Source organism: Salvelinus fontinalis, chromosome 32 (genome assembly GCF_029448725.1).
Source record: "Salvelinus fontinalis isolate EN_2023a chromosome 32, ASM2944872v1, whole genome shotgun sequence".
NCBI classification, from domain to species: domain Eukaryota; kingdom Metazoa; phylum Chordata; class Actinopteri; order Salmoniformes; family Salmonidae; genus Salvelinus; species Salvelinus fontinalis.
In genome coordinates this window covers 16,767,543-16,795,412 of record NC_074696.1, presented here as the reverse complement: position 1 = coordinate 16,795,412, position 27,870 = coordinate 16,767,543, and the positions used below count along the sequence as shown (strand labels likewise).

The window sequence follows — 27,870 nt, the reverse complement described above, 5'->3', positions numbered from 1 at the left end:
ATCAAATGATTATTAGTCTGAATTAAACAAGTACCTTAACCCAGTAATAGGTTTAATCTGGGTTTGTGATACCCGAGTGTTTGAAAGTAGTTTTGTTTAAGACTACCAAGAAACACTCTGTGTGACCCTGATTTAACCCACTGCAGTAAAAGGCTATTGCTATTCAGAGACTTTTATAAAGAGCAACCTGACATAAAGAACTGACCTTCTCTCCCCTTAGACCATCAAGACCTGGCACACCCTGTGTAAAGAAACAGGAGAAGACAGAAAGAGAGTGAGAGTGGTACCCACCTATAATAGTACACACACACACACACACACACACACACACACACACACACACACACACACACACACACACCTGTTCAAGGCTCTACCTATTCAGGTATAAAGCCCTGACAAAGTGCTAACCACTGAGGCACACACTATGTAATTAAGCAGTGTGAAACAGTAGTTTACCATGTAAATTAGATGTATAGTTCACTTTGGCGTATTCTGTGTTAGGTGGGGGACTACCTGCATACAGTTGAAGTCGGAAGTTTACGTACACTTCGGTTGGAGTCATTAACCCATTTTTCAACCACTCCACAAATTTCTTGTTAACAAACTATAGTTTTGGCAAGTCGGTTAGGACATCTACTGTGTGCATGACACAAGTAATTTTTCCAACAATTGTTTACGGAAAGATTATTTCACTTATAATTAGCTGTGTCACAATTCCAGTGGATCAGAAGTTTACATACACCTTTAAACAGCTTGTAAAATTCCAGAAAATTATATCATGGCTTTAGAAGCTTCTGATAGGCTAATTGACAACATTTGAGTAAATTGGAGGTGTACCTGTGGATGTATTTCAAGGTCTACCGTCAAATTCAGTGCCTCTTTGCTTGACATCATGGGAAAATCAAAAAAAATCAGCCAAGACCTCAGAAAAAAAATTGCGGACCTCCACAAGTCTGGTTCATCCTTGGGAGCAATTTCCAAATGCCTGAAGGTACCATGTTCATCTGTACAAACAATAGTACAGAAGTACAAACACCATGGGACCACGCAGCCATTATACCACTCAGGAAGGAGACGCGTTCTGTCGCCTAGAGATGAACGTACTTTGGTGTGAAAAGTCCAAATCAATCCCAGAACAGCAAAGGACCTTGTGAAGATGCTGGAGGAAACAGGTACAAAAGTATCTATATCCACAGTAAAACGAGTCCTATATCGACATAACCTGAAAGGCCGCTCAGCAAGGAAGAAGCCACCATTCCAAAATCGCCATAAAAAAGTCAGACTACGGTTTGCTACTGCACATGGGGACAAAGATCGTACTTTTTGGAGAATTGTCCTCTGGTCTGATGAAACAAAAATAGAACTGTTTGGCCATAATGACCATCGTTATGTTTGGAGGAAAAAGGGGGACGCTTGCAAGCTGAAGAACACCATCCCATCTGTGAAGCACGGGGGTGGCAGCATTATGTTGTGGGGGTGCTTTGCTGCAGGAGGGACTGGGGCACTTCACAAAATAGATGGCATCATGAGGAATAGAAAATTATGTGGATATATTGAAGCAGCATCTCAAGACATCAGTCAGGAAGTTAAACCTTGGTCGCAAATGGGTCTTCCAAATGGACAATGACCCAAAGCATACTTCCAAAGTTGTGGCAAAATGGCATAAGGACAACAAAGTCAAGGTATTGGAGTGGTCATCACAAAGCCCTGACCTCAATCCTATAGAAAATGTGTGGGCAGTACTGAAAAAGCGTGTGTGATCAAGGAGGCCTACAAACCTGACTCAGTTACACCAGCTCTGTCAGGAGGAATGGGACAAAATTCACTCAACTTATTGTGGGAAGCTTGTGGAAGGCTGCCCAAAACGTGTGACCCAAGATAAACAATTTAAAGGCCATGCTACCAAATACTAATTGAGTGTATGTAAACTTCTGACCCACTGGGAATGTGATGAAAAAAATAAAATATTAAATAAATCATTCTCTCTACTATTATTCTGACGTTTCACATTCTTCAAATGAAGTGGTGATCCTAACTGACATAAAACATAATTAAATGTCAGGAATTGTGAAAAAATGAGTTTAAATGTATTTGCCTAAGGTGTGTGTAAACTTCCGACTTCAACTGTATGTCATAAACTGGCTGTTCCAATAGTGAAGATATAATGGTTACTCCTTTAAAAGTTTTGAGCTTATACCGCGGGACTTAGAGGTACACAGCGTCACGGCTTCATTGCTCCAGACCACCACAAGGGGGAGTTAGAGCACTCATTATGCATTTGGTCCCAAGGTTTTTATTTGACCTATCATATCGAGTGGTTCCAATGACGAATTTGACGTCCCTGGTGACTTCAGCAAAGATGGCTGACAAAACAGTACGGGGAAGCAAATGTATGTAGTTATAACGTCATAACGAGTCAAGCAAAACATTTACAATTGAGAGGAATATGTTAGTTAATGTAGAGACAAAAGATTGTGCATGTTTTTTTGTCTTAAAGATAATTGACTAAAATCACTATTAAGCAAAAACATATTCAGCCATACCCAATACCAGGTGTATCAAACTCATTCATTATAGCAAGCAGGGAGCAGGTTTCGAACCCTCAACATTCTAGCCCGAAGTCCAGCACGTTATCGACTGTGCCCAAATATATTAATTGGGGTTGGGGCCGATTGTGGCTAAAAACACTTTATCAATTGGAATATTTAACATGGAAAGGGGAACAAGTATTATTATTAGTTTTTCACAAGCTAGTAGGATGGTCTATTAGCTGAACAATATACTATTCAACCTTTACTAAAGAATTGTCTAATAGCCGAGCTAGATGGGAACCCCCCCCCCCCCCCTCCCCGACTTGCAACAAATAATTTTCAGGACCATCTAGAAAAAGCAGAGGAGATGCGCAATAGGTTTCTAAGAAGAGGCTATTCTCCACAATGTGTGGATGAAGATCTTAATTTGGCATTGGGGAAAACACGAGATGAACTGCTAAAAGACCCGCTAAAGCTACAGAACACTCCGTAATGTTCACAACCACATATACATTGAACTAGTGAAAAGTGGGAGATGCGGTCAAGAAACACTGGCATGTTATATTTACGTGATAAATTGGTTCATGCCAACTGCCAGACACAAAAGAAAATCAGCCAGGCTCTTTTACGCCCTGTTCCAAATGATAGCTATAAATGCAGAGTTTGCGCACAGTGCAACAATATGATGTGTGTGAATATTTCTGCCACCCACATACAGGAAAACGGTTCCAAATAAATGACATTATTACATGCTCCACCACCCATGTTATCTACATTATTAAATATCCAAGTGGACTGTGCTATGTAGGTAAAACCTCTCGTTCTCTCAAACAGAGAATCAGTGAACATAATAGTGACAGGGATTATCCAGTCGCTGTACATTTTAATGAACAAAAACATGACATTTCTATCTTTAGATTTTGTGTCATAGAGAAAGTTAAGATATCAGACAGGGGAGGTGACATTAATAATACTCTGAGTAAAAGAGAATGGTTTGGGATTTTCACCCTCCAGACATTATTTCCTAATGGTCTTAATGATGAAATGCCTATGCATGTTACGTTGTGAATTTTAACATGAATTATGCCCCTATTTCAGTTAATCTGACGTTTTTCTTACGCTGTACCCAATGATTTATGAAAACTGGCTTGGTAGGTTGATGCCCTCATTGTGGTTTTACAGACGTGTTTAATCCGTTTTATGTACACATTTTTTTTTAAAAATATTTATGAAATGCATATTGTTATATTTGGTAGCACTTATTTGTTTTTCCTTCACCTCCAACTCCTTTCGATGAGTGGAACGGATGTGGGTGTGGCTAGGTCTATATAATGGTACTACTTTTTTTAAACTCACAAGAGCTCTGACGAAGGCCGTGAGGCCGATACATAAGCTTATTAAAGATCAGTGATACTATCAAGAGCAGTGTGCAGATTCCTCCTCTTTTTCCTCATCTTATCCGGCTGTTGCCATACACCTGTTGCCATGCACCTGTTGCCATGCACCTGCAAAAAATATAGCTCAAATGTGTGAGTGCCTTTTGAATTTTGAATTTGACTTTACAAACAACAAAAGGGCTTAATTGGAGTCTATTTCTTCGGAGCCTAGACCTATATAAAATAACTTAACTGGCTGAGGTAGGCTATGGGGCTTAACAGCCTAATAGAAGTAGGATTTTTTTTATTAGGCCTACTTACAATTGCAAATAGTCAAAAATGTAGCATCCTACATAAAACAATAATTTAAAGAAAAAAAAGTCTGCACGTGTCACGGATCCCTCTGGAACTTTCCCTGTTCCCACTGATTAGTACTTGTATAAGTGTGCCCTTTGGTTTCCATTGGGCTGTCGATTATTGTTCCAATGTCCATTGGTCGTGTGTTGTGTTGTTTTGGCTTTCGTGCCACGTGTATTGTGCAGAAGATTATGGGTCTCGTCCAGTGTCATAATCATTGTGCGATTGTGTATTTATTCAAGGTACTCCTCGCTCTTTTGTTTGGGTCTCAACCCTGTGTTTTGTATAGTGTTTTTTTGGTCTTTGTCCTCGTGCTTGTATATGGCACGCTGTAATTTGGGTAAATAAAACCCCCTGGTCTCCCAACCATTTATACCAACGTGACAGAAAAATCGACCATTAAGGGAGACAGCGGGAATGGCCCGTTTGACGACCCTGCGACTGGTTAGTCCAGCGCCGCCACAACTTCGGCAGCTGCAACTGTGTCGTCCGACGTTGCCACAACGGGTCAGTCCGACAACGCTACTTCAGCAGCCGCAACTGGCCCATCCGACGCCGCCACAACCGGTCCGTTCGACGCCGCTGCTACTGGTCCGTCCGACGCCACCGCAACTTCGACAGCAGCAACTTTGGCTGCTGCATTGGGTCCTGATCGACCCACACTGCGTTCCTGTAATCGTCCTCGAGACCAGTGTCGTTGTGCTGCTTGTGCAGCGCTTCAGGGGGGGAGTACTGTCACAGATCACTCTGGAACATTCATAGCGCACACCTGTCCCCTGTTCCCACTGATTGTATTTGTATATATGTGCCCTTTGTTCACCATGGTGCTGTCCATTATTGTTATGCCCCTCCTTCTGTAGTACAGACATGGCCTGCTCTCCCTGATGTAAGGCACTTTCCCATGTTTACTACACAATGTATTGTAGACTGCACATTAGCCTAATAAACAAATAAACACACTTCGTTAGTAAAATAATGATAAAAAATACTCTTTCAAAATCCATATGTTGATTTAGTTCTGGATCCATAACGAATTACTATGCGAATAAATATCCCTGATTTACAGAAATATTGGAACAAAGTTGTCTAATGAAGGCAAACAATTTAGAATCCTCCAGTCTTGTAGCCTACTCTCGACCGTCATGTTGTACATCGCCATATTTTCCATTCCATCCTAGCGGAAACCCTAAGGGTTTTGTTTTTTGTTTTTCTCCGAATAGAAAAATCCTAATATTAATCTAATTAATTAACTTCTCTAGGGTAGGGGGCAGCATTTTCACGTTTGGATGAAAAGCATACCAAATTAAACTGCCAGCTACTCATCCGCAGAAAAAAAGATATACATATTATTAGTAGATTCGGAAAGAAAACACTCTGAAGTTTATAAAACTGTTTGAATCATGTATGTGAGTATAACATAACTTATTTAGCAGGCAAAACCCAGAGGACAAACCATTCAGATTTTTCTTTTTGAGGTCACTCTCTTTTCAAAGATTTTCATTGGGAAACCAGATTTCTAAGCGACTTGCTTGCAGTTCCTACGGCTTCCACTGGATGTCAACAGTCTAGAGAAATTGGTTGAGGTTATTCCTTTGTGTAATGAAGAAATACGGCCATCTTGAAGTCGAGTCACTAGGTGTCCTGTGAGATAGAAGCGCATGACCAGAAGGCATGCTACGGTTGGTTTTAAAACTGTATTGAACACAGATCATCCCGTCTTCAATTTGATCGATTATTAACGTTAAAAAATACCTAAAGTTGTATTACAAAAGTAGTTTGACATTTTTTGGCAAAGTTTACAGGTAACCTTTGAGATATTTTGTCGTCACGTTTGAGCAAGTTGGAACCTGTGTTTTCTGGATCAAACGCGCCAAATAAATGGACATTTTTGATATATATAGACAGAATTAATCGAACAAAAGGACCATTTGTGATGTTTATGGGACATATTGGAGTGCCAACAACAGAAGCTCGTCAAAGGTAAGGCATGAATTATATTTTTATTTCTGCGTTTTGTGTCGTGCCTGCAGGGTTGGAATATGCTTATCTCTCTTGGTTTACAATGGTGCTATCCTCAGAAAATAGCATTGTATGCTTTCGCCGAAAAGCCTATTTGAATTCTGACATGTTGGCTGGATTCACAACCAGTGTAGCTTTAATTTGGTATCTTTCGTGTGTTATTTAATGAAAGTTTGATTTTATAGTAATTTTCATAGTAATTCATTTGAATATGGCGCTCTTGCCAAGTGAGACTTTTTGCCAAGTGAGACAGTAGTGTCCCACCTAAACTCAAATTTTTTGATATAAATATGAACTTTACCGAACAAAACATACATGTATTGTGTAACATGAAGTCCTATGAGTGTCATCTGATGAAGATCATCAAAGGTTAGTGATACATTTTATCTCTATTTCTGCTTTTTGTTACTGCTGTCTTTGGCTGGAAAAAATGGCTGTCTTTTTCTGTGACTTGGCTCTGACCTAACATAATCGTTTGGTGTGCTTTCGTCGTAAAACATTTTTGAAATTGGACACTTTGGCTGGATTTACAACAAGTAAAGCTTTAAAATGGTGTAAAATACTTGTATGTTTGAGGTATTTAAATTATGGGATTTCTGTTGTTTTGAATTTGGCGCCCTGCAGTTTCACTGGCTGTTGATGAGGTGGGACGCTACCATCCCACATACCCTAGAGAAGTTAAGCCACATTTCTTAAAATCAATCCCATATACTATGTTATTACAAAAAAGGTTTTCAATTCTCTGGTAATGCCAATACGGAATACTATGCAAAGATGCCCTCTGGTGGTCAAACGAGCAATAACTTGTGGTAACAGGAAAAAATGTCTGAGAATTAAATGACGTGCCACAGAATTCTGCGGCAGCACGCAAGGCTGCAGTATGACGCAACTTTTAAAGGAGGAACCACTGTACACACTGAACTACGTTCAGGTTGGTGTTTTGGTAGGTTTGACAGACGCATCTGTATGTTGTTGGCTGGTCATGTTAAACAAGCATCGTCAAACTTATGACAAACCTGGATAACGAAGTCAGCAGAGAAGCCTGTTGCAACTCTCTTCCTGTCAGGTAGAGTGGTCTCACCTGTTTGCCATCGGCGCCCACTCCTGGAAGCCCGGGAGGCCCTGGAAGGCCAGGTTCACCTGGCGTACCTGCTAGCACCTTGACTATGGACGTCCCACTGCCCACCTCTGAGGGAGAAGACTGGCACACCTCACACGACGCACCCTGGGGTGGACGGGAGACACACTGGGTTAGGATGGGTGGCAAAACTCTCCCACACACCTGTGTGGACACACGGATAGTCATACTTTCATGTGTAGACATGCACGGACACACACTTCACCTTCTCGCCCTTAGGACCTGGAGTTCCCAGACCAGGAATCCCTGCATCTCCCTGTCAGAAGAATCAAACGACACACTCTAACACAACATAACACACTCTAACACAACACATTACACAACAACCTAACACAACACATAACACAACACATAACACAACATTACACACTCTAACACACTCTAACACAACATGGTGACATCAGCCAGTATTAGATGTAGTGTCTGTTATCTCCATCTCTCACCTTTATCCCCTTCAGTCCATCCTTGCCACTAGGTCCTCTGGGTCCAGTTTTGCCCTAACAGATAAATAGTTACAGTACATGTCATCACTTTATCTCCAAAGAGAATCGCAACCTCCAACTGAAATCATTTCTGCATCAGTAATTTCTGGAAAGTATTTTATCATAACGGGTGACAACTATGAATATAAAGTATGTTGATAAAACTATCAGTCACTGAAAAGAGTGAAATCACTCTTAATGGTAGTCTACACTCACCGTTTTACCGTCAGCTCCTTTGCCACCAGCGTTACCCTGGAAACAAGATAAACTGTAATGTCAACAGAACTGTACAAATTGCTTTTGAACTAAATCAACATTCTTGCAATAGAGTCGTTTTAATGGGTAAGATACATAAACACATTTATTCCATCAGTCTCTGCACCTACTTGGAACCTCACTCAGTACACACCTTTTCTCCTCTCAGACCTGCCAGGCCAACGAGTCCAGCCTCCCCCTGTAAAGCACCAACAGAGTGGAGGAGTTACTTCCGGGTCAGATACACAGAAACAGGAACAACACAGGTACAAACAAACACACACACACACACACACACACGCACACCACAGGAGGCTGCTGAGGGGAGGACGGATCATAATAATGGTCGGAAAGGAGCAAAAGGAATGGCATCAAACACTTGGAAACTATGTGTTTGACGTATTTGCAGCCATTCCACCTATTCCGTCCAGCCATTACCACAAGGCTCGGAACTCCACAATTAAGGTGCCACCAACCTCCTGTGACACACAAGACAACACAACAGAACACACGCTAACACATTCATTTCCAAAAAACACACATTCACCTGTTCTCCCTTCTGTCCAAGCCCAGGTTCTCCTTTCTCTCCTTTGAGTGTCAGAGTTTGTTTCATAGCAACCATGTTGGCAGCAGGTATTTCACCCAGGGTGGGGCACACAGCACATGCGTCACCCTTTTCCCCTTTGACCCCATCCGATCCCACCTCTCCCTGCCAAGCACACAGACACACATCATAACAGGGAGTCAGATTAGTGATAACACCCACTAATAGGCATGCTTCCTTTAAGGTGTAGCGTCTAAAGTGGTGTCCAAACAGATCAGTTTAATGTGGTGTCCAAACAGATCAGTTAGTCTAATGTGGTGTCCAAACAGATCAGTTTAATGTGGTGTCCAAACAGATCAGTTTAATGTGGTGTCCAAACAGATCAGTTAGTCTAATGTGGTGTCCAGACAGATCAGTTTAATGTGGTGTCCAAACAGATCAGTTAGTCTAATGTGGTGTCCAAACAGATCAGTTAGTCTAATGTGGTGTCCAAACAGATCAGTTTAATGTGGTGTCCAAACAGATCAGTTAGTCTAATGTGGTGTCCAAACAGATCGGTTTAATGTGGTGTCCAAACAGATCAGTTTAATGTGGTGTCCAAACAGATCAGTTTAATATGGTGTCCAGACAGATCAGTTTAATGTGGTGTCCAAACAGATCAGTTAGTCTAATGTGGTGTCCAATCAGATCAGTTTAATGTGCTGTCCAAACAGATCAGTTAGTCTAATGTGGTTTCCAAACAGATCAGTTTAATGTGGTGTCCAAACAGATCAGTTTCATGTGGTGTCCAAACAGATCAGTTTCATGTGGTGTCCAAACAGATCAGTTTAATGTGGTGTCCAAACAGATCAGTTTAATGTGGTGTCCAAACAGATCAGTTTAATGTGGTGTCCAGACAGATCAGTTAGTCTGATGTGGTGCCCAAACAGATCAGTTAATCAACTATATCTAGTGTGGTGTCCCTAACAGATAAGTTATTCTGATGTCGTGTCCCTGACGAATCAGTTTGTCAAATATATCTAATGTGGTGTCCCTAACAGATCAGTTTAATGTGGTGTCCAAACGGATTAGTTTAATGTGGTGTCCAAACAGATTAGTTTAATGTGGTGTCCAAACAGATCAGTATAATGTGGTGTCCAAACAGATCACTTTAATGCGGTGTCCAAACAGATCAGTATAATGCGGTGTCCAAAGAGATCACTTTAATGTGGTGTCTAAACAGATCAGTTTAATGTGGTGTCCAAACAGATCAGTTTAATGTGGTGTCCAAACAGATCAGTTTGATGTGGTGTCCAAACAGATTAGTTTAATGTGGTGTCCAAACAGATCAGATAATAAACTATATCTAATGTGGCATCCCTAACAGATCAGTTAGTATAATGTGGTGTCCAAACAGATCACTTTAATGTGGTGACAAAACAGATCAGTAAGTCTAATGTGTTGTCCCTGATGAATCAGTTTGTCAACTATATCTAATGTGGCATCCCTAACAGATCAGATAGTCAACTATATCTAATGTGGTGCCCCTAACAGATCAGTTAATCTAATGTGGTGTCCAAACAGATCAGTTAGTCTAATGTAGTGTCCCTAACAGATCACATAGTCAACTATATATAGTGTGGTGTCCCTAACAAATCAGAAAAACAACTATATCTAATGTGGCGCCCCTAACAGATCAGATAATCAACTATATATAAAGTGTTGTGTCCCAAACAGATCAGAAAATCAACTATATCTAATGTGGTGCCCCTAACAGATCAGATAGTCAACTATATATAGAGTGGTGTCCCTAACAGGTCAGAAAATCAACTATATCTAATGTGGTGTCCCTAACATATCAGATAGTCAACTATATATAATGTGGTGTCCCTAACAGATCAGATAATAAACTATATCTAATGTGGTGTCCCTAACAGATCAGATAATAAACTATATCTAATGTGGTGTACCTAACAGATCATTTAATAAACTATATATAGTGTGGTGTCCCTAACAGATCAGTCCGTCAACTATATCTAATGTGGTGTCCCTAACAGATCAGATAATAAACTATATCTAATGTAGTGTCCCTAACAGATCAGATAATAAATTATATCTAATGTGGTGTCCCTAACAGATCAGATAATAAACTATATCTAATGTAGTGTCCCCAACAGATCAGATAGTCAACTATATATAGTGTGGTGTCCCTAACAGATCAGATAATCAACTATATCTAATGTAGTGTCCCCAACGGATCAGATAGTCAACTATATATAGTGTGGTGTCCCTAACAGATCAGATAATCAACTATATCTAATGTGGTGTCCCTAACAGATCAGATAGGGACACCACACTATATATAGTTGACTATCTGATCTGTTAGGGACACCACACTATATATAGTTGACTATCTGATCTGTTAGGGACACCACATTAGATATAGTTGATTATCTGATCTGTTAGGGACACCACACTATATATAGTTGATTATCTGATCTGTTAGGGACACCACATTAGATATAGTTGATTATCTGATCTGTTAGGGACACCACATTAGATATAGTTGATTATCTGATCTGTTAGGGACACCACATTAGATATAGTTGACGGACTGATCTGTTAGGGACACCACACTATATATAGTTGACTAACAGATCAGTCCGTCAACTATATCTAATGTGGTGTCCCTAACAGATCAGATAATCAACTATATCTAATGTGGTGTCCCTAACAGATCAGATAATCAACTATATCTAATGTGGTGTCCCTAACAGATCAGATAGTCAACTATATATAGTGTGGTGTCCCTAACAGATCAGATAATAAACTATATCTAATGTAGTGTCCCTAACAGATCAGATAGTCAACTATATATAGTGTGGTGTCCCTAACAGATCAGTCCGTCAACTATATCTAATGTGGTGTCCCTAACAGATCAGATAATAAACTATATCTAATGTAGTGTCCCTAACATATAATTTATTCAACTATATTGAAGGTGGTGTCCATAACAGATCATTTATTCAACTATATCTAATGTGGTTTCCCTAACATATCAGTTAGTCAACTATGTCTAATATTTTGTCCGTAACAGATCAGTTATTCAGCCATAGAGGAGACGCTGGCCACAATACAGCTGTCATGTCACTACATGATCTGTGGTTTGGGATAGGGAAGACCGCTAAACAATTACAGTATGTGGTTACAGGCCCAGTGGTGTGTGTGTGTGTGAGGAACCTTGAATGCACTTGTTTGTCTATATACACAGTGCTTTCGGGAATGTATTCAGACTCCTTGACTTTCCCACATTTTGTTACGTTACAGCTTCATTCTACAATGGATTAAAAAAAATCATCATCAATCTACACACAATATCCCATAATGACAAAGCGAAAACAATTTTTGTTGGAATTTTTGCAAATTTATCAAATAAATAAACAGAAATACCTTATATACATAAGTATTCAGACCCTTCGCTATGAGCTTTGAAATTGAGCTCAGGTGCATCTTGTTTTCATTGATTGCCCTTGAGATGTTTCTACAACTTGATTGGAATCCACCTGTGGTAAATGCAATTGATTGAACATGATTTGGGAAGTCACACACCTGTCTACATAAGGTCCCACAGTTAACAGAGCAAAAACCAAGCCATGAGGTTGAAGGAATTGTCCGTAGAGATCCGAGATAGGATTGTGATGAGATCCCCAAGAACACAGTGGCAAAACTGAGCAATCGGAGGAGAAGGGCCTTGGTCAGGAAGGTGACCAAGAACTAAATGGTCACTCTGACAGAGCTCCAGAGTTCCTCTGTGGAGATGGGAGAACCTTCCAGAAGGACAACCGTCTCTGCAGAACTCCACCAATCAGGCCATTATGGTAGAGTGGCCAGACGGAAGCCAGTCCTCAGGAAAAGGCACATGACAGCCCAAAAAAGACTCTCAGACCATGAGAAACAAGACTCTCTGGTCTGATGAAACCAGCATTGAATTCTTTGGCCTGAATGCCAAGTGTCAAGTCTGGAGGAAACCTGGCAAAATCCCTATGGTGAAGCATGGTGGTGGCAGGTTCTTGCTGTGGAGATGTTTTTCAGCGGCAGGGACTGGTAAACTAGTCAGGATCGAGGCAAAGATTAATGGAGGAAAGTACAGAGAGATCCAAGATGAAATCCTGCTCCAGAGCGCTCAGGGCCTCAGACTGGGGCGAAGGTTCCCCTTTCAAACAGGACAACGACCCTAAGCACACAGTCAAGACAACGCAGGGGTGGCTTCGGGAAAAGTCTCTGAATGTCCTTGAGCGGCCCGGCCAGAACCCGGACTTGAACCCGATCGAACATCTTTGGAGACACTTAAAAATATCTGTGCAGCAACGCTCCCCATCCAACCTGATAGAACTTGAGAGGATCTGCAGAGAAGAATGGGAGAAACTCCCCAAATACAGGTGTGCCAAGCTTGTAGCATCATACCCAAGAAGACTCGATGATGTAATCTCTGTCAGATGGGTGTCAACAATGTACTGAGTAAAAGATTTGAATACTTATGTAAATGTGATATTTCCCTTTTTTATTTTTAGCAAATTAGCAAACATTTCTATAAATCTGTTTTTGCTTTGTCATTATGGGGTAGATTGATGAGGAAAAAACAATTTAATCAATTTTAGAGTAAGGCTGTAATGTGCCGATGGCACTGTACATATGCGTGTGTGTACATTTCCATTTTAGTAATTTAGCAGACATTCTTATCCAGAACACCTTTCACCTAGTCGGTTCGGGATTCAAACCAGCAACCTTTTGGTTACTGGCCCACTGCTCTGAACAGCTAGGCTAACTGCCTCCCTTGGTATACTGGTGTGTATGCACCTACAGTATATGAGTGTGTGTGCGTGTGTGTGCACAGTTGAGTTAGAGGCTGTACGTAATCCCATTCTCAAAGCACATGAATGAAACATGAGATATAAAGGAACTCTGTACCTTCTCTCCCGCCTTCCCATCTGATCCTTGAAGACCCTGATGAATAGAAAACAGGAGATGAGAAGGAGGGAGGAGAGAAGGAGGAAGGAGAGATCGAGGGAGGAGAGAAGGTGGGAGGAGAGAAGAGGAGAAGAAGAGAAGATGAGATAATAAATATTTCTAGCTTTAAATGATCATTTCTGAATTCCTTGATGACTATATTAAACATAAATCGCTATATGCACATCTTGCAGAGTGCACCTTTAAAGGGTCAACGGTTAAGAGTTAGGGGTGCTATATGTCTCACCGGGAGGCCAGGGTCTCCTATGCCAGGCTCTCCTTTGGGCCCCGTCTTCCCCTGGAGGGCTACAGTGTTGCCCAGGTCTTCAGACAGGACGGGACACAACTCACACGGGTCACCCTGTGAGACAGACACACAGAGTAAAAGAGAGTCAGAGATGTACTGACACAAACCCACAGATGTAGAGACACAAACCCACAGATGTAGAGACACAAACCCACAGATGTAGACACACAAACCCACAGATGTAGGAACACAAACCCACAAATGCAGTCACAAATCCAAAGATGTAGAAACACAAAAAGTCACAGATATGGAAACACAAATAGTCACAGGTATATAAACACAAACATTCACAGATGTAGAAACACAAACGTTCACAGATGTAGAAAAACAAACAGTCACAGATGTAGAAACACCAACATTCACAGATGTAGAAACACAAAAAGTCACAGATGTAGAAACACAAAAAGTCACAGATATGGAAACACAAATAGTCACAGGTATAGAAACACAAACATTCACAGATGTAGAAACACAAACGTTCACAGATGTAGAAAAACAAACAGTCACAGATGTAGAAACACCAACATTCACAGATGTATAAACACCAACATTCACAGATGTAGAAACACAAAAAGTCACAGATATGGAAACACAAATAGTCACAGGTATAGAAACACAAACGTTCACAGATGTAGAAAAACAAACAGTCACAGATGTAGAAACATCAAAATTCACAGATGTAGAAACACCAACATTCACAGATGTAGAAACACAAACCCACATATCTAGAGAAGTATAGATACACACACCGACAAGTCAATTATATAGAGATATTTCGAGAGAAAATCAAGATAATTCAAGCCGGGACACTGAGGGTTAAGTCACCTTATCTCCTTTACCGCCACCAGGACCCCTAGGACCCTGAAAACACAACAGCAATACATTATAGTAGAGCATGATGATGAGGTTTCAAATTACACGCTGACTAACATGACTGATGGACTAACACAACTAACAAACTAACGTGACTAACATTACTAACTGACTAACATGACTAGCTGAATAACATGACTAGCTGACTAACATGCCTATCTGATTGACATGACTAACGGACTATCATGACTAACATGACCAACTAACTAAATGACTAACATAGCTAAATGACTAACATGGCTAAATTAATAACATGACTAACTGGATAAAATGGCTAAATGACTAACATAGCTAAATGACTAACATGACTAAATGACTAACATGACTAACTGACTATCATGGCTAAATGACTAACATGACTATCATGGCTAAAGGACTAACATGACTAAATGACTAACATGACTAAATGACTAACATGCCTAAATGACTAACATAGCTAAATGACTAACATAGCTAAATGACTAACATGGCTAAATTAATAACATGACTAACTGGATAAAATAGCTAAAGGACTAACATGACTAAATGACTAACATGACTAAATGACTAACATGACTAAATGACTAACATAGCTAAATGACTAACATGGCTAAATGACTAACATAGCTAAATGACTAACATGGCTAAATTAATAACATAGCTAAATGACTAACATGGCTAAATGACTAACGTGGCTAAATTAATAACATGACTAACTGGATAAAATGGCTAAAGGACTAACATAACTGACTGACTATCATGCCTAAATGACTAACATGACTAAATGACTAACATGACTAATTGACTAACATGACTAAATGACTATCATGGCTAAATGACTAACATGGCTAAATGACTAACATGACTAAATGACTAACATGACTAAATGACTAACATGACTAAATGACTAACATGACTAAATGACTAACATGACTGACTGGATAAAATGGCTAAAGGACTAACATGACTAACATGACTAAATGACTAACATGACTAATTGACTAACATGACTAACATGACTAAATGACTAACATGGCTAAATGACTAACATGACTAACTGACTAACATGACTAAATGACTAACATGACTAAATGACTATCATGGCTAAATGACTAACATGGCTAAATGACTATCATGGCTAAATGACTAACATGACTAAATGACTAACATGACTAAATGACTAACATGACTGACTGGCTAACATGACTAACTGGCTAACATGACTAATGGACTAACGAGACTAAAATGACTAAATGACTAACATGACTAATGGACTAACGAGACTAAATGACTAACATGACTAATGGACTAACATGACTTAATGACTAACATGACTAATGGACTATCATGGCTAAATGACTAACATGACTAACTGACTAACATGACTAAATGACTAACATGACTAACTGACTAACATGACTAAATGACTAACGAGACTAAATGACTAACATGACTAACTGACTAACATGACTAACTGGATAAAATGGCTAAATGACTATCATGACTAAATGACTAACATGACTAAATGACTAACATGACTAAATGACTAAATGACTAACATGACTAACTGACTAACATGACTAACATGACTAACATGACTAACATGACTAACATGACTAACATGACTAACATGACTAACATGACTAAATGACTAACATGACTAATTGACTAACATGACTAAATGACTATCATGACTAAATGACTAACATGACTAAATGACTAACATGACTAACATGACTAACATGACTAACATGACTAACATGACTAACATGACTAACATGACTGACTGGATAAAATGGCTAAAGGGCTAGCATGACTAATGGACTAACGAGACTAACAGACTAACTGACTAAAAACAAAACAGTTATCTGAACGCATCCTGTACTCACAGGATCTCCTGGCTCTCCATCTTTCCCTGGTGTCCCAGAATCCCCCTGGGACAGGAAGAGAGGAACAAGACATAGTAACCATAACAAAAGTGGTAACATTCCAGAAATGTACATTGTTGTGGGATGTGTTATTATCAAACAATGTAGTCTGCATACTTTATATACTGCAGCCTTCAAAGTTTCGAGGGAGAATTTAATTGCATTTAAAATAATACCGCAGATATTTTTTACCTTTTCTCCATTCGATCCAGGTGGTCCTCCTGGGGTGCCCTAGGAACAAAACAAAACACAAAAAAGAGAGCTGAGCAACTATCCCCCTCTCTAACTGTCTCTCACTTTCTCTGTCTACCAGAGCCAAACAAGAACAGATGCACACAGGGTCTGCTCTCGAAGATTCTTGGTTTCAGTCAAGGGTAACACACTGTGTCTGCACTAAGATGTGTTAGAGGTGGATTTATACATTTTCTATATCTATACATTTGTCTTAATATCATAATCCCTTCTGCATACAGAGTGATATTGTTGGGAAAGTTACTAATAACTAATGCAGAGGATTTTCTCTCTCTCTCAGAAACACAAGCCACTGAGTGAGGCACTCATTCACAGCTCACCAAGAGATTCAAGGACAAACGGGCAGACAGACAGAAAACAGGCTTTCTTAAGCTGAACCATAATTGTCAGTGACCTAAATTAATTGTGTAACTAATGCCTATGACCTATGACAACCAACTAATAACCAGGCTGAGGAGGCAACCAGGCTTATCAAGCAGCTACAAACGTATTTTCATTTTATTCGACAAATCCCATGGTTTAACCTGCCTATAGTCAGACAGCTGCAAGATTGCTTTGTTTCTATAATACATTTTCCAGACATGATTAATCTTCTCCTGTCTATGTACAAATGTCATTTATATTTTGCATACGGCCTACCCACCGTTCTATATTAACCAATCAAGTAGCAGTCTTATTTGACAATCAAAGGAGGAACTCTCTAGGACCTCCTCCTATACCTAGGGGTTTATAAGAGTCTGTCATTATAATCCCTGTGTGTGTTCTCCTGTGTACATCATGGTATTAAAGAATTTGAAGTGAAGTTTTGATTGTCGATTTCACCTTTCAGATGCTTTTAGGCTCTAGTCAAAGGTAACACACAGTGTCTGCTCTAAGATTCTTCTTGGCACAAAAGCTGCATCCATATAGCCGGCCTTTGCCTGCCAAACCCAGCCCCACCCTGCCCAGTGCATAAAGCATCAGACAGCTGGGAGGCAGGAGACATATTAAAACAGCACTCTGACTCCTGACCAGAGGATGGCACAGATAGATGGGACAGAATTCAAGGGCAGACACTACTCACTGGTAGGCCTGGTTTTCCAATTCCTGGAAATCCTGGAAGTCCGGGGTTTCCCGGTTCTCCTGCTAGTCCCTCGGGCCCCACTTTTCCAGAGGTACCCTGGGAAAACAAGTTACTAAAGGTTAAAATTCAAATAGTTCAAATTGACATGAAACAGAAAATGAAAGTTGGATTTCGAGTGTCACTAACACCATGTGTTTACAGTACATGTAGATAGGAAAGTACAGTGTACACACAATGGAAGTATCCATACTGTATTTAAATAGTGCTACATTAAGAAAATTGTAGCTCTCACCTTCTGTCCCTTGGGTCCCACCACACAGATGGATCCAGCTCGACCCTGTAGACACACACAAAACATAGTGACATCATCAGTGTGCGACGTGGCCAGAAGAAGACTGGGTCACCTGTTTTGTAGCATTATTTGGTGTAGAACTGTATCGATCCCTGTATCGATTTCTTTCAATTCCAACAGATATTGTCATTTTACTGCTGCTATTTAATTATTTATTAATTTTATTTTCTATTTTTTACTCATCCATTTTTTACTTAACACTTATTTTTCTTCAAGCATGGTTGGTTAAGGGCTTGTAAGTAAGCATTTCACTGTAAGGTCTACACCTGTTGTATTCGGCGCATGTGAAATATACAATGTGATTTGATTTGATTGTGGAATGTCTGCCTCCCCATCCTCCACCTGGTTGTAGATATCACTCAGCTCTAATAAAAACAGTATGAACACCTCTGCCTACAGGATATCTTAACCTGAGAGAGCACACACACAAACACCAGTGGAGGCTGCTGAGAGGAGGACGGCTCCTAATAATTTCCAGAACAGAGCACAAGGAATGGCATCAAACACATGAACTAGAGATGGGACAAAAAACTGAAAATGATGGACACTGACCAAAACAACCCCTTATTGTGGCCATTTTGCTGAAGAAAAAACCTATAAGGCCCCACTAGAATTTTTTTTAATGAAATACGTTTGCTGATAACTGTAGTAGTAGCAGTAGTAGTAGTAGCAGTAGTAGCAAAGCAAAAAAATGCAGAGGTAGCAGAAGTAGCAGTAGTAGTAGTAGTAGTAGCAGTAGCAGCAGCAGTAGTAGCAGTATTAGCAAAAGCAGATATAGAGGTTGCAATAGCAGAAGCAGCAGCAGTAGTAGTAGTAGTAGTAGTAGTAGTAGTAGTAGTAGAAGTAGCAGTAGTAGTAGTAGCAGCATCAGTAGTATCAGAAGTAGTAACAGTAGCAGCAGTAGTAGTAGCAGTAGTCGTAGCAGAAGTAGTAGTAGGTGAAGCAGCAGCAGTAGTAGTAGTAGTAGTATTGGTATCAGCAGTAGTATCAGTAGTAGCAGTAATAGTAGTAATAGAAGTAGTAGTGGTATTAGTAGTAGTAGCAGTAGTATTAGCAGTAGCAGTAGTATTTGCAGTAGCAGGTTTAGTAGTTGCAGTAGTAGTAGCAGAAGTACAATTAGCAGTAGCAGTAGCACCAGCAGTAGTACTTTGCAGTATTAGTAGTAGTAGCAGTAGCAGTAGCATTAGTAGAAGCAGCAGCAGCAGCAGTAGTAGTAGCAGTAGTAGTAGCAGGAGCAGTAGCATAAGTAGAAGTAGCAGTAGTAGCAGTAATAGTAGAAAAAATAAGTAATAGTAGTATTAGAAGAATTAGCAATAGTAGTAGTAGTAGTAGTGTAACGGATGTGAAATGGCTAGCTAGTTAGCGGGTACGCGCTAGTAGCATTTCAATCAGTTACGTCACTTGCTCTGAGACTTAAGTAGTGTTGCCCCTTGCTCTGCAAGGGCCGCGGCTTTTGTGGAGCGATGGGTAACGACTGTGCTTCGTGGGCGACCGTTGTTGATGTGTGCAGAGGGTCCCTGGTTCGCGCCCGTGTCGGGGCGAGGGGACGCCGTAAAAGTTATACTGTTACATTGATGCTGTTGACCCGGATCACTGGTTGCTGCGGAAAAGGAGGAGGTTGAAAGGGGGGTGAGTGTAACGGATGTGAAATGGCTAGCTAGTTAGCGGGTACGCGCTAGTAGCATTTCAATCAGTTACGTCACTTGCTCTGAGACTTAAGTAGTGTTGCCCCTTGCTCTGCAAGGGCCATGGCCTTTGTGGAGCGATGGGTAACGATGCTTCGTGGGCGACCGTTGTTGATGTGTGCAGAGGGTCCCTGGTTCGCGCCCCGTGTCGGGGCGAGGGGACGGCGTAAAAGTTATACTGTTACATTGATGCTGTTGACCCGGATCACTGGTTGCTGCGGAAAAGGAGGAGGTCGAAAGGGGGGTGAGTGTAACGGATGTGAAATGGCTAGCTAGTTAGCGGGTACGCGCTAGTAGCATTTCAATCAGTTACGTCACTTGCTCTGAGACTTAAGTAGGTTTGCCCCTTGCTCTGCAAGGGCCGCGGCTTTTGTGGAGCGATGGGTAACGATGCTTCGTGGGTGTCAGTTGTTGATGTGTGCAGAAGGTCCCTGGTTCGCGCCCGTGTCGGGGCGAGGGGACGTCTAAAGTTATACTGTTACAGTAGCAGTAATAGTAGTAGTAGTAGTAGTAGTAGCAGTAGTAGTAGTAGCAGTAGTAGTAGTAATCGAACGTCAGGACTACCGGGCATGATGACTCCTTGCTGTCCCCAGTCCACCTGGCCTTGCTGCTATTCCAGTTTCAACTGTTCTGCCCGCGGTTATGGAACCCCTACCTGTCCCAGACCTGCTGTTTTCAACTCTTAATGATCGGCTATGAAAAGCCAACTGACATTTATTCCTGATTACTATTTGACCATGCTTGTCACTTATGAACATTTTGAACATCTTGGCCATGTTCTGTTATAATCTCCACCCGGCACAGCCAGAAGAGGACTGGCCACCCCTCATAGCCTGGTTCCTCTCTAGGTTTCTTCCTAGGTTTTGGCCTTTCTAGGGAGTTTTTCCTAGCCACCGTGCTTCTACACCTGCATTGCTTGCTGTTTGGGGTTTTAGGCTGGGTTTCTGTACAGCACTTCGAGATATTAGCTGATGTACGAAGGGCTATATAAAATAAACTTGATTTGATTTGATTTAGTAGTAGTAGTAGTAGCATAAGTAGAAGTAGCAGTAGTAGCAGTAATAGTAGTAAAATAAGTAGTAGTAGTATTAGAAGAAGTAGCAGTAGTAGTATTAGCAGTGGTATTAGCAGTAGCAGCAGCAGTAGTAGCAGTTGTATTAGCAGTAGCAGTAGCAGTAGTGTTTGCAGTAGCAATAGTAGTTGCAGTAGTAGTAGTAGTAGCAGAAGTAGAATTAGCAGTAACAGTAGCACCAACAGTAGTTCTAGCAGTATTAGTAGTAGTAGCAGTAGTAGTAGTAGTAGTAGTAGAAGTAGCAGTAGTAGTAGTAGCAGCAGCATCAGTAGTTTCAGAAGTAGTAACAGTAGCAGCAATAGTAGTAGCAGTAGTAGTAGTAGCAGTCGTAGCAGAAGTAGTAGTAGTTGAAGCAGTAGTATCAGTAGTAGCAGTAATAGTAGTAATAGAAGTAGTAGTGGTATTAGTAGTAGTAGTAGTATTAGCAGTAGCAGTAGTATTTGCAGTAGCAGATTTAGTAGTTGCAGTAGTAGTTGCAGTAGTAGTAGCAGAAGTACAATTAGCAGTAGCAGTAGCACCAGCAGTAGTACTAGCAGTATTAGTAGTAGTAGCAGTAGCATTAGTAGAAGCAGCAGTAGTAGCAGTAGTAGTAGCAGGAGCAGTAGTAGTAGTAGTAGTAGCAGTAGAAGCAGCAGTAGTAGTACTAGCAGAAGTAGCAGTAGTTGTGGCCGTAGAATTAGCAGAAGTAGTAGCAGTAGCAGCAGTAGTAGTAGTAGTAGTAGCATAAGTAGAAGTAGCAGTAGTAGCAGTTATAGTAGTAAAATAAGTAGTAGTAGTATTAGAAGAAGTAGCAGTAGTAGTAGTAGTAGTAGTGTAACGGATGTGAAATGGCTAGCTAGTTAGCGGGTACGCGCTAGTAGCATTTCAATCAGTTACGTCACTTGCTCTGAGACTTAAGTAGTGTTGCCCCTTGCTCTGCAAGGGCCGCGGCTTTTGTGGAGCGATGGGTAACGACTGTGCTTCGTGGGCGACCGTTGTTGATGTGTGCAGAGGGTCCCTGGTTCGCGCCCGTGTCGGGGCGAGGGGACGCCGTAAAAGTTATACTGTTACATTGATGCTGTTGACCCGGATCACTGGTTGCTGCGGAAAAGGAGGAGGTCGAAAGGGGGGTGAGTGTAACGGATGTAAAATGGCTAGCTAGTTAGCGGGTACGCGCTAGTAGCATTTCAATCAGTTACGTCACTTGCTCTGAGACTTAAGTAGTGTTGCCCCTTGCTCTGCAAGGGCCGCGGCTTTTGTGGAGCGATGGGTAACGATGCTTCGTGGGTGTCAGTTGTTGATGTGTGCAGAAGGTCCCTGGTTCGCGCCCGTGTCGGGGCGAGGGGACGTCTAAAGTTATACTGTTACAGTAGCAGTAATATCAGTAGTAGTAGTAGTAGTAGCAGTAGTAGTAGTAGCAGTAGTAGTAGTAATCGAACGTCAGGACTACCGGGCATGATGACTCCTTGCTGTCCCCAGTCCACCTGGCCTTGCTGCTATTCCAGTTTCAACTGTTCTGCCCGCGGTTATGGAACCCCTACCTGTCCCAGACCTGCTGTTTTCAACTCTTAATGATCGGCTATGAAAAGCCAACTGACATTTATTCCTGATTACTATTTGACCATGCTTGTCACTTATGAACATTTTGAACATCTTGGCCATGTTCTGTTATAATCTCCACCCGGCACAGCCAGAAGAGGACTGGCCACCCCTCATAGCCTGGTTCCTCTCTAGGTTTCTTCCTAGGTTTTGGCCTTTCTAGGGAGTTTTTCCTAGCCACCGTGCTTCTACACCTGCATTGCTTGCTGTTTGGGGTTTTAGGCTGGGTTTCTGTACAGCACTTCGAGATATTAGCTGATGTACGAAGGGCTATATAAAATAAACTTGATTTGATTTGATTTAGTAGTAGTAGTAGTAGCATAAGTAGAAGTAGCAGTAGTAGCAGTAATAGTAGTAAAATAAGTAGTAGTAGTATTAGAAGAAGTAGCAGTAGTAGTAGTAGCAGTAGTATTAGCAGTAGCAGCAGCAGTAGTAGCAGTTGTATTGGCAGTAGCAGTAGCAGTAGTGTTTGCAGTAGCAATAGTAGTTGCAGTAGTAGTAGTAGTAGCAGAAGTAGAATTAGCAGTAACAGTAGCACCAACAGTAGTTCTAGCAGTATTAGTAGTAGTAGCAGTAGTAGTAGTAGTAGTAGCAGTATCAGCATTAGTAGTAATAGTAGTAGAAGTATCAGCAGTAGTAGTAGTAGCAGCAGCAGTAGTAGTTGTAGTAGTAGTAGTAGCAGAATTAGCAGTAGTAGCAGCAGTAGTATTAGCAGAAGTAGCAGCAGCAGTAGTAGTAGCAGAAGTAGTTGCAGTAGCAGCAGTAGTAGCAGAAGTAGAAGTAGCAGTAATAGTAGCAGTAGTAGTAGAAGATGTAGTAGTAGTTGAAGCAGTAGTAGCAGTAGTAGTAGTAGTAGTATTGGTAGCAGCAGGAGTAGCAGTAGTAGCAGTAATAGTAGTAATATAAGTAGTAGTAGTATTAGTAGTAGTAGCAGTAGTAGTATTATTTGCAGTAGCAGTAGTAGATTTAGTAGTAGCAGTAGTAGTAGCAGAAGTACAATTAGCAGTAGCAGTAGTACCAGCAGTAGTACTAGCAGTAGTAGTAGTAGTAGCAGTAGTAATAGTAGCAGTAGCAGTAGTAGATTTAGTAGTAGCAGTAGTAGTAGCAGTAGTAGCAGTAGCAGTAGTAGTAGCAGAAGTACAATTAGCAGTAGCAGTAGTACCAGCAGTAGTACTAGCAGTAGTAGTAGTAGTAGCAGTAGTAATAGTAGCAGTAGCATAATTAGTAGTAATAGTAGTAGTAGCAGCAGCAGAAGCAGTAGTAGTAGTAGTAACAACAGTAGCATTAGTAGTAGTAGCATTAGTAGTAGTATTAGTAGTAGTAGCATTAGTAGAAGTAGTAGTAGCATTAGTATCAAATCAAATGGAATGTATTCATAATGCCCTTCTTACATCAGCTGATATCTCAAAGTGCTGTACAGAAACCCAGCCTAAAACCCCAGACAGCAAGCAATGCAGGTGTAGAAGCACGGTGGCTAGGAAAAACTCCCTAGAAAGGCAAGAACCTAGGAAGAAACCTAGAGAGGAACCAGGCTATGAGGGGTGGCCAGTCCTCTTCTGGCTGTGCCATTAGTATTAGAAATAGTGCATTAGTAGCAGTAGTAGTAGCAGTAGAAGCAGTAGTAGTAATAGTAGTAGTAGCATCAGTAGCATCAGTAGTAGTAGCAGTAGCATCAGTAGTAGTAGTAGTAGTAGTAGTAGCAGTAGCAGTAGTAGTAGCAGTAGCAGTAGTAGTAGTAGCAGTAGTAGTAGTAGTAGCAGTAGTAGTAACAGTAGCAGCAGTAGTAGTAGCAGTAGCAGTAGTAGTAGCAGTAGCAGCAGTAGTAGAAGCAGTAGTAGTAGTAGTAGTAGCAGTAGCAGCAGTAGCAGTAGTAGTGTTAGTAGTAGTAGCAGTAGAAGCAGTAGTAGTAGTAGTAGTAGCAGTAGCAGTAGTAGTAGCAGTAGCAGCAGTAGTAGTAGCAGTAGTAGTAGTAGTAGTAGTAGCAGTAGCAGTAGCAGTAGTAGTAGTAGCAGTAGTAGTAATAGTAGTAGTAGTAGTAGGAGGAGTAGTAGTAGCAGTAGCAGCAGTAGTAGTATTAGTAGTAGTAGCAGCAGTAGTATAGTAGTAGTAGTAGTAGTAATAGTAGTAGCACTAGTAGTAGCAGCAGTAGTAGTATTAGTAGTAGTAGCAGCAGTAGTATAGTAGTAGTAGTAGCAGTTTTAAGGGTTATATAAAAAAACTGTGCTGCACATTAACGTAAATGTATTGCTCAATTTAACGTTAATGTGATAATTCAGTCACTTTATCGCCATATGGATTTGTTTCCATATCGCTCAGATGTTCTGAAGGTGTTCCGAAGAACTTATCTCTCTGTTTTCCAGTCATTCATACACATGCCTATATACACACACACACACGCACACACACAAGCCCACACACAAGCCCACACACACACCCACACACACACCCACGCCCACACACACTCTGTAAATTCCTCTTTATCGCCACAGTATAAAACTTTCCATGCATATACACCACGCTAGGCTGAAAGGGTGAGATTAAAGGGTTTAAATCAGCCTGAATCAGCCAGGTTGAGTGAGAAGAACACAGTCAATGAGGTAGCATTGATTCTGCTGGCTTTGTTGCTCCAGTCTAATCTAGCAGGCATTAGGCAGATTTAACACCCAGAAAGACACCAGACACAGCAGATTAGATATCTGTACAGGTCTAGGCCTTGAAGAGGAATTCAGTGTAATTCTACTAAACTCCTCTTAGCTTGATAGGAGGATGTGGGAGTGTGTGTCTGTATGTGTGAGAGAGATGATTTGTTTGTGTGTGTGTTTGTATGTGTCTCGTGTGTGTTCAAGCGTGAGTGAATGTGCGTCTGATTGTGCTAATTATAAGACAGACACATGCTGTTCATTCTAGTAAAATAGGAAGTGATGTTTACGGTTTGCTAACTACCCGGCATATTAGCATAATAGGAATATCATTATAAATGCAGAAACAGGCATGCTTTTATGCTGCCTTTTATGCTGCCATTTTCTCAGAGAATGCTTTTATGCTGCCATTTTCTCAGAGAATGCTTTTATGCTGCCATTTTCTCAGAGAATGCTTTTATGCTGCCATTTTCTCAGAGAATGCTTTTTTGCTGCCACTTTCCAAGACAAATATTTTTTGTTTCTTAGCAATGAAGGAGATGATGATGATGGTGATGATGTCACAGAGATAAGCTGCCACTCACATCCTTTCCTGGGGTGCCAGATAGTCCATGGAGACCAACCTCACCCTTCTGTCCTTTATCTCCCTGAGATAAAGAGAGAGAAGGGGGTGGAGGGAGACACAAGTTAATGCCAACTTCTATCAAAGGGACAGACAGCAAAACAAACAGACACATCTAGAATTTCAGACAGACAGACTGGACAGCCAGGACAGTCAGTTGTTTACTAAACATACCTTGTGTCCAACAGCTTCTCCCCAGTTAGCGGGCATCACCTGCAGAGAGAGAGAGAGAGAGAATGAGGACCAACATGAGACCAGGCAGATTGATGAGCAGTGTTAATGTTGACGCAGTGGAACACACACACACACACACACACACACACACACACACACACACACACACACACACACACACACACACACACACACACACACACACACACACAAATCTAATCTATACACACATCATTCTGAATAGTTGAGCTAATGCTGCAAATGAATATTCTGTGCTCATTGTACCCCAATATAAAAGTCACTCAGAATGTTATACATGGGAGATACTCACCGACTCGCCTTTCTCCCCCTTCTGTCCCATGCGTCCCTCTTTGCACTGAGAAACAGAGAGATGTCAGGACACAGAAACACCCACACACAATGTATCTAAACTCAGCAAAAAAAATAAACATCCCTTTTTCAGGTCCCAGTCTTCCAAAGATAATTCATAAAAATCCCCAAAACTTCCCAGAGCGAAGAGCCTGGCTAGGGCCATTCCCCCCAGAAATGTCCGGGAATTTGCAGGTGTCTTGGTGGAAGAGTGGCGTAACGTCTCACAGCAAGAACTGGCAAATCTGGTGCAGTCCATGAGGAGGAGATGCACTGCAGTACTTAATGCAGCTGGTGGCCACACCAGATACTGACTGTTGCTTTTGATTTTGACCCCCGATTTGTTCAGGGACACATTATTCCATTTCTGTTAGTCACATGTCTGTGGAACTTGTTCAGTTCATGTCTCAGTTATTGAATCTTGTTATGTTCATACAAATATTTACACATGTTAAGTTTGCTGAAAATAAAAGCAGTTGACAGTGAGAGGACATTTCTTTTGCTGCTGAGTTTATCTTTGTAAATGGGGTACTATGGAGAGCTGCTTAGCCACCTATATGCTTGTGTGATGAGTAACTTTGCCTAAGACCTGCAGAGTTGTTTTGGCTCGCCATACTTTAGCTTTATTTCAGAGGGCTAATACAGTCTTTAGTTCAGAGGGATAATACAGTCTTTAGTTCAGAGGGCTAATACAGTCTTTAGTTCAGAGAGCTAATGCAGTCTTTAGTTCAGAGGGCTAATACAGTCTTTAGTTCAGAGGGCTAATACAGTCTTTAGTTCAGAGGGCTAATAGTCTTTAGTTCAGAGGGCTAATACAGTCTTTAGTTCAGAGGGCTATTACAGTCTTTAGTTCAGAGAGCTAATGCAGTCTTTAGTTCAGAGAGCTAATACAGTCTTTAGTTCAGAGAGCTAATGCAGTCCTTCACTTGGACAAGACACTTACTGTACCAGATTCACTGCAGTCTGAACCCTAGGAGAGATAGAGAGATATATATATAGAGAGAGAGAGACGGAGAGAGATAGAAAGAGAGAGAAAGCGGGGAGAGAGAGAGGGGAGAGAGAGCAGGAGAAAGAGGGGAGAGAGAGAAAGAGACAGAGTGTGTGAGAGAGAGAGAGAGAGAGAGAGAGAGAGAGAGCGCGAGCGAGCGAGCGAGCGAGAGAGAGAGAGAGAGAGAGAGAGAGAGAGAGAGAGAGAGAGAGAGAGAGAGAGAGCGAGAGAGGGGAGAGGGAGGAAGAGAGAGGGGAGAGGGAGGGAGCGATAGCGCGACAGAAAAGAGAGAGTGAGA

At 41.2% G+C, this 27,870-nt stretch overlaps 1 protein-coding gene across 2 annotated transcripts in view; it reads right to left on the bottom strand.

Annotated features, from left to right (window-relative positions):
- The window catches only part of LOC129830805 (collagen alpha-1(XVI) chain-like), a 142,646-nt gene that overhangs the window by 52,171 nt on the left and 62,605 nt on the right, over nt 1-27,870 (bottom strand). For both annotated transcript variants that reach the window (XM_055893547.1, XM_055893548.1), the window contains exons 12-29: nt 27,528-27,554; nt 26,547-26,591; nt 26,216-26,254; nt 26,004-26,066; nt 18,386-18,430; nt 18,094-18,189; nt 16,971-17,009; nt 16,740-16,784; nt 14,824-14,859; nt 13,939-14,052; nt 13,653-13,688; nt 8,709-8,870; nt 8,316-8,360; nt 8,123-8,158; nt 7,868-7,921; nt 7,630-7,680; nt 7,368-7,511; nt 206-241 (exon numbers count right to left, since the gene is read on the bottom strand). In XM_055893547.1, the coding sequence (XP_055749522.1) occupies nt 206-241; nt 7,368-7,511; nt 7,630-7,680; nt 7,868-7,921; nt 8,123-8,158; nt 8,316-8,360; nt 8,709-8,870; nt 13,653-13,688; nt 13,939-14,052; nt 14,824-14,859; nt 16,740-16,784; nt 16,971-17,009; nt 18,094-18,189; nt 18,386-18,430; nt 26,004-26,066; nt 26,216-26,254; nt 26,547-26,591; nt 27,528-27,554 (1,113 nt within the window). The remainder of the gene's footprint in view (nt 1-205; nt 242-7,367; nt 7,512-7,629; nt 7,681-7,867; nt 7,922-8,122; nt 8,159-8,315; nt 8,361-8,708; nt 8,871-13,652; nt 13,689-13,938; nt 14,053-14,823; nt 14,860-16,739; nt 16,785-16,970; nt 17,010-18,093; nt 18,190-18,385; nt 18,431-26,003; nt 26,067-26,215; nt 26,255-26,546; nt 26,592-27,527; nt 27,555-27,870) is intronic.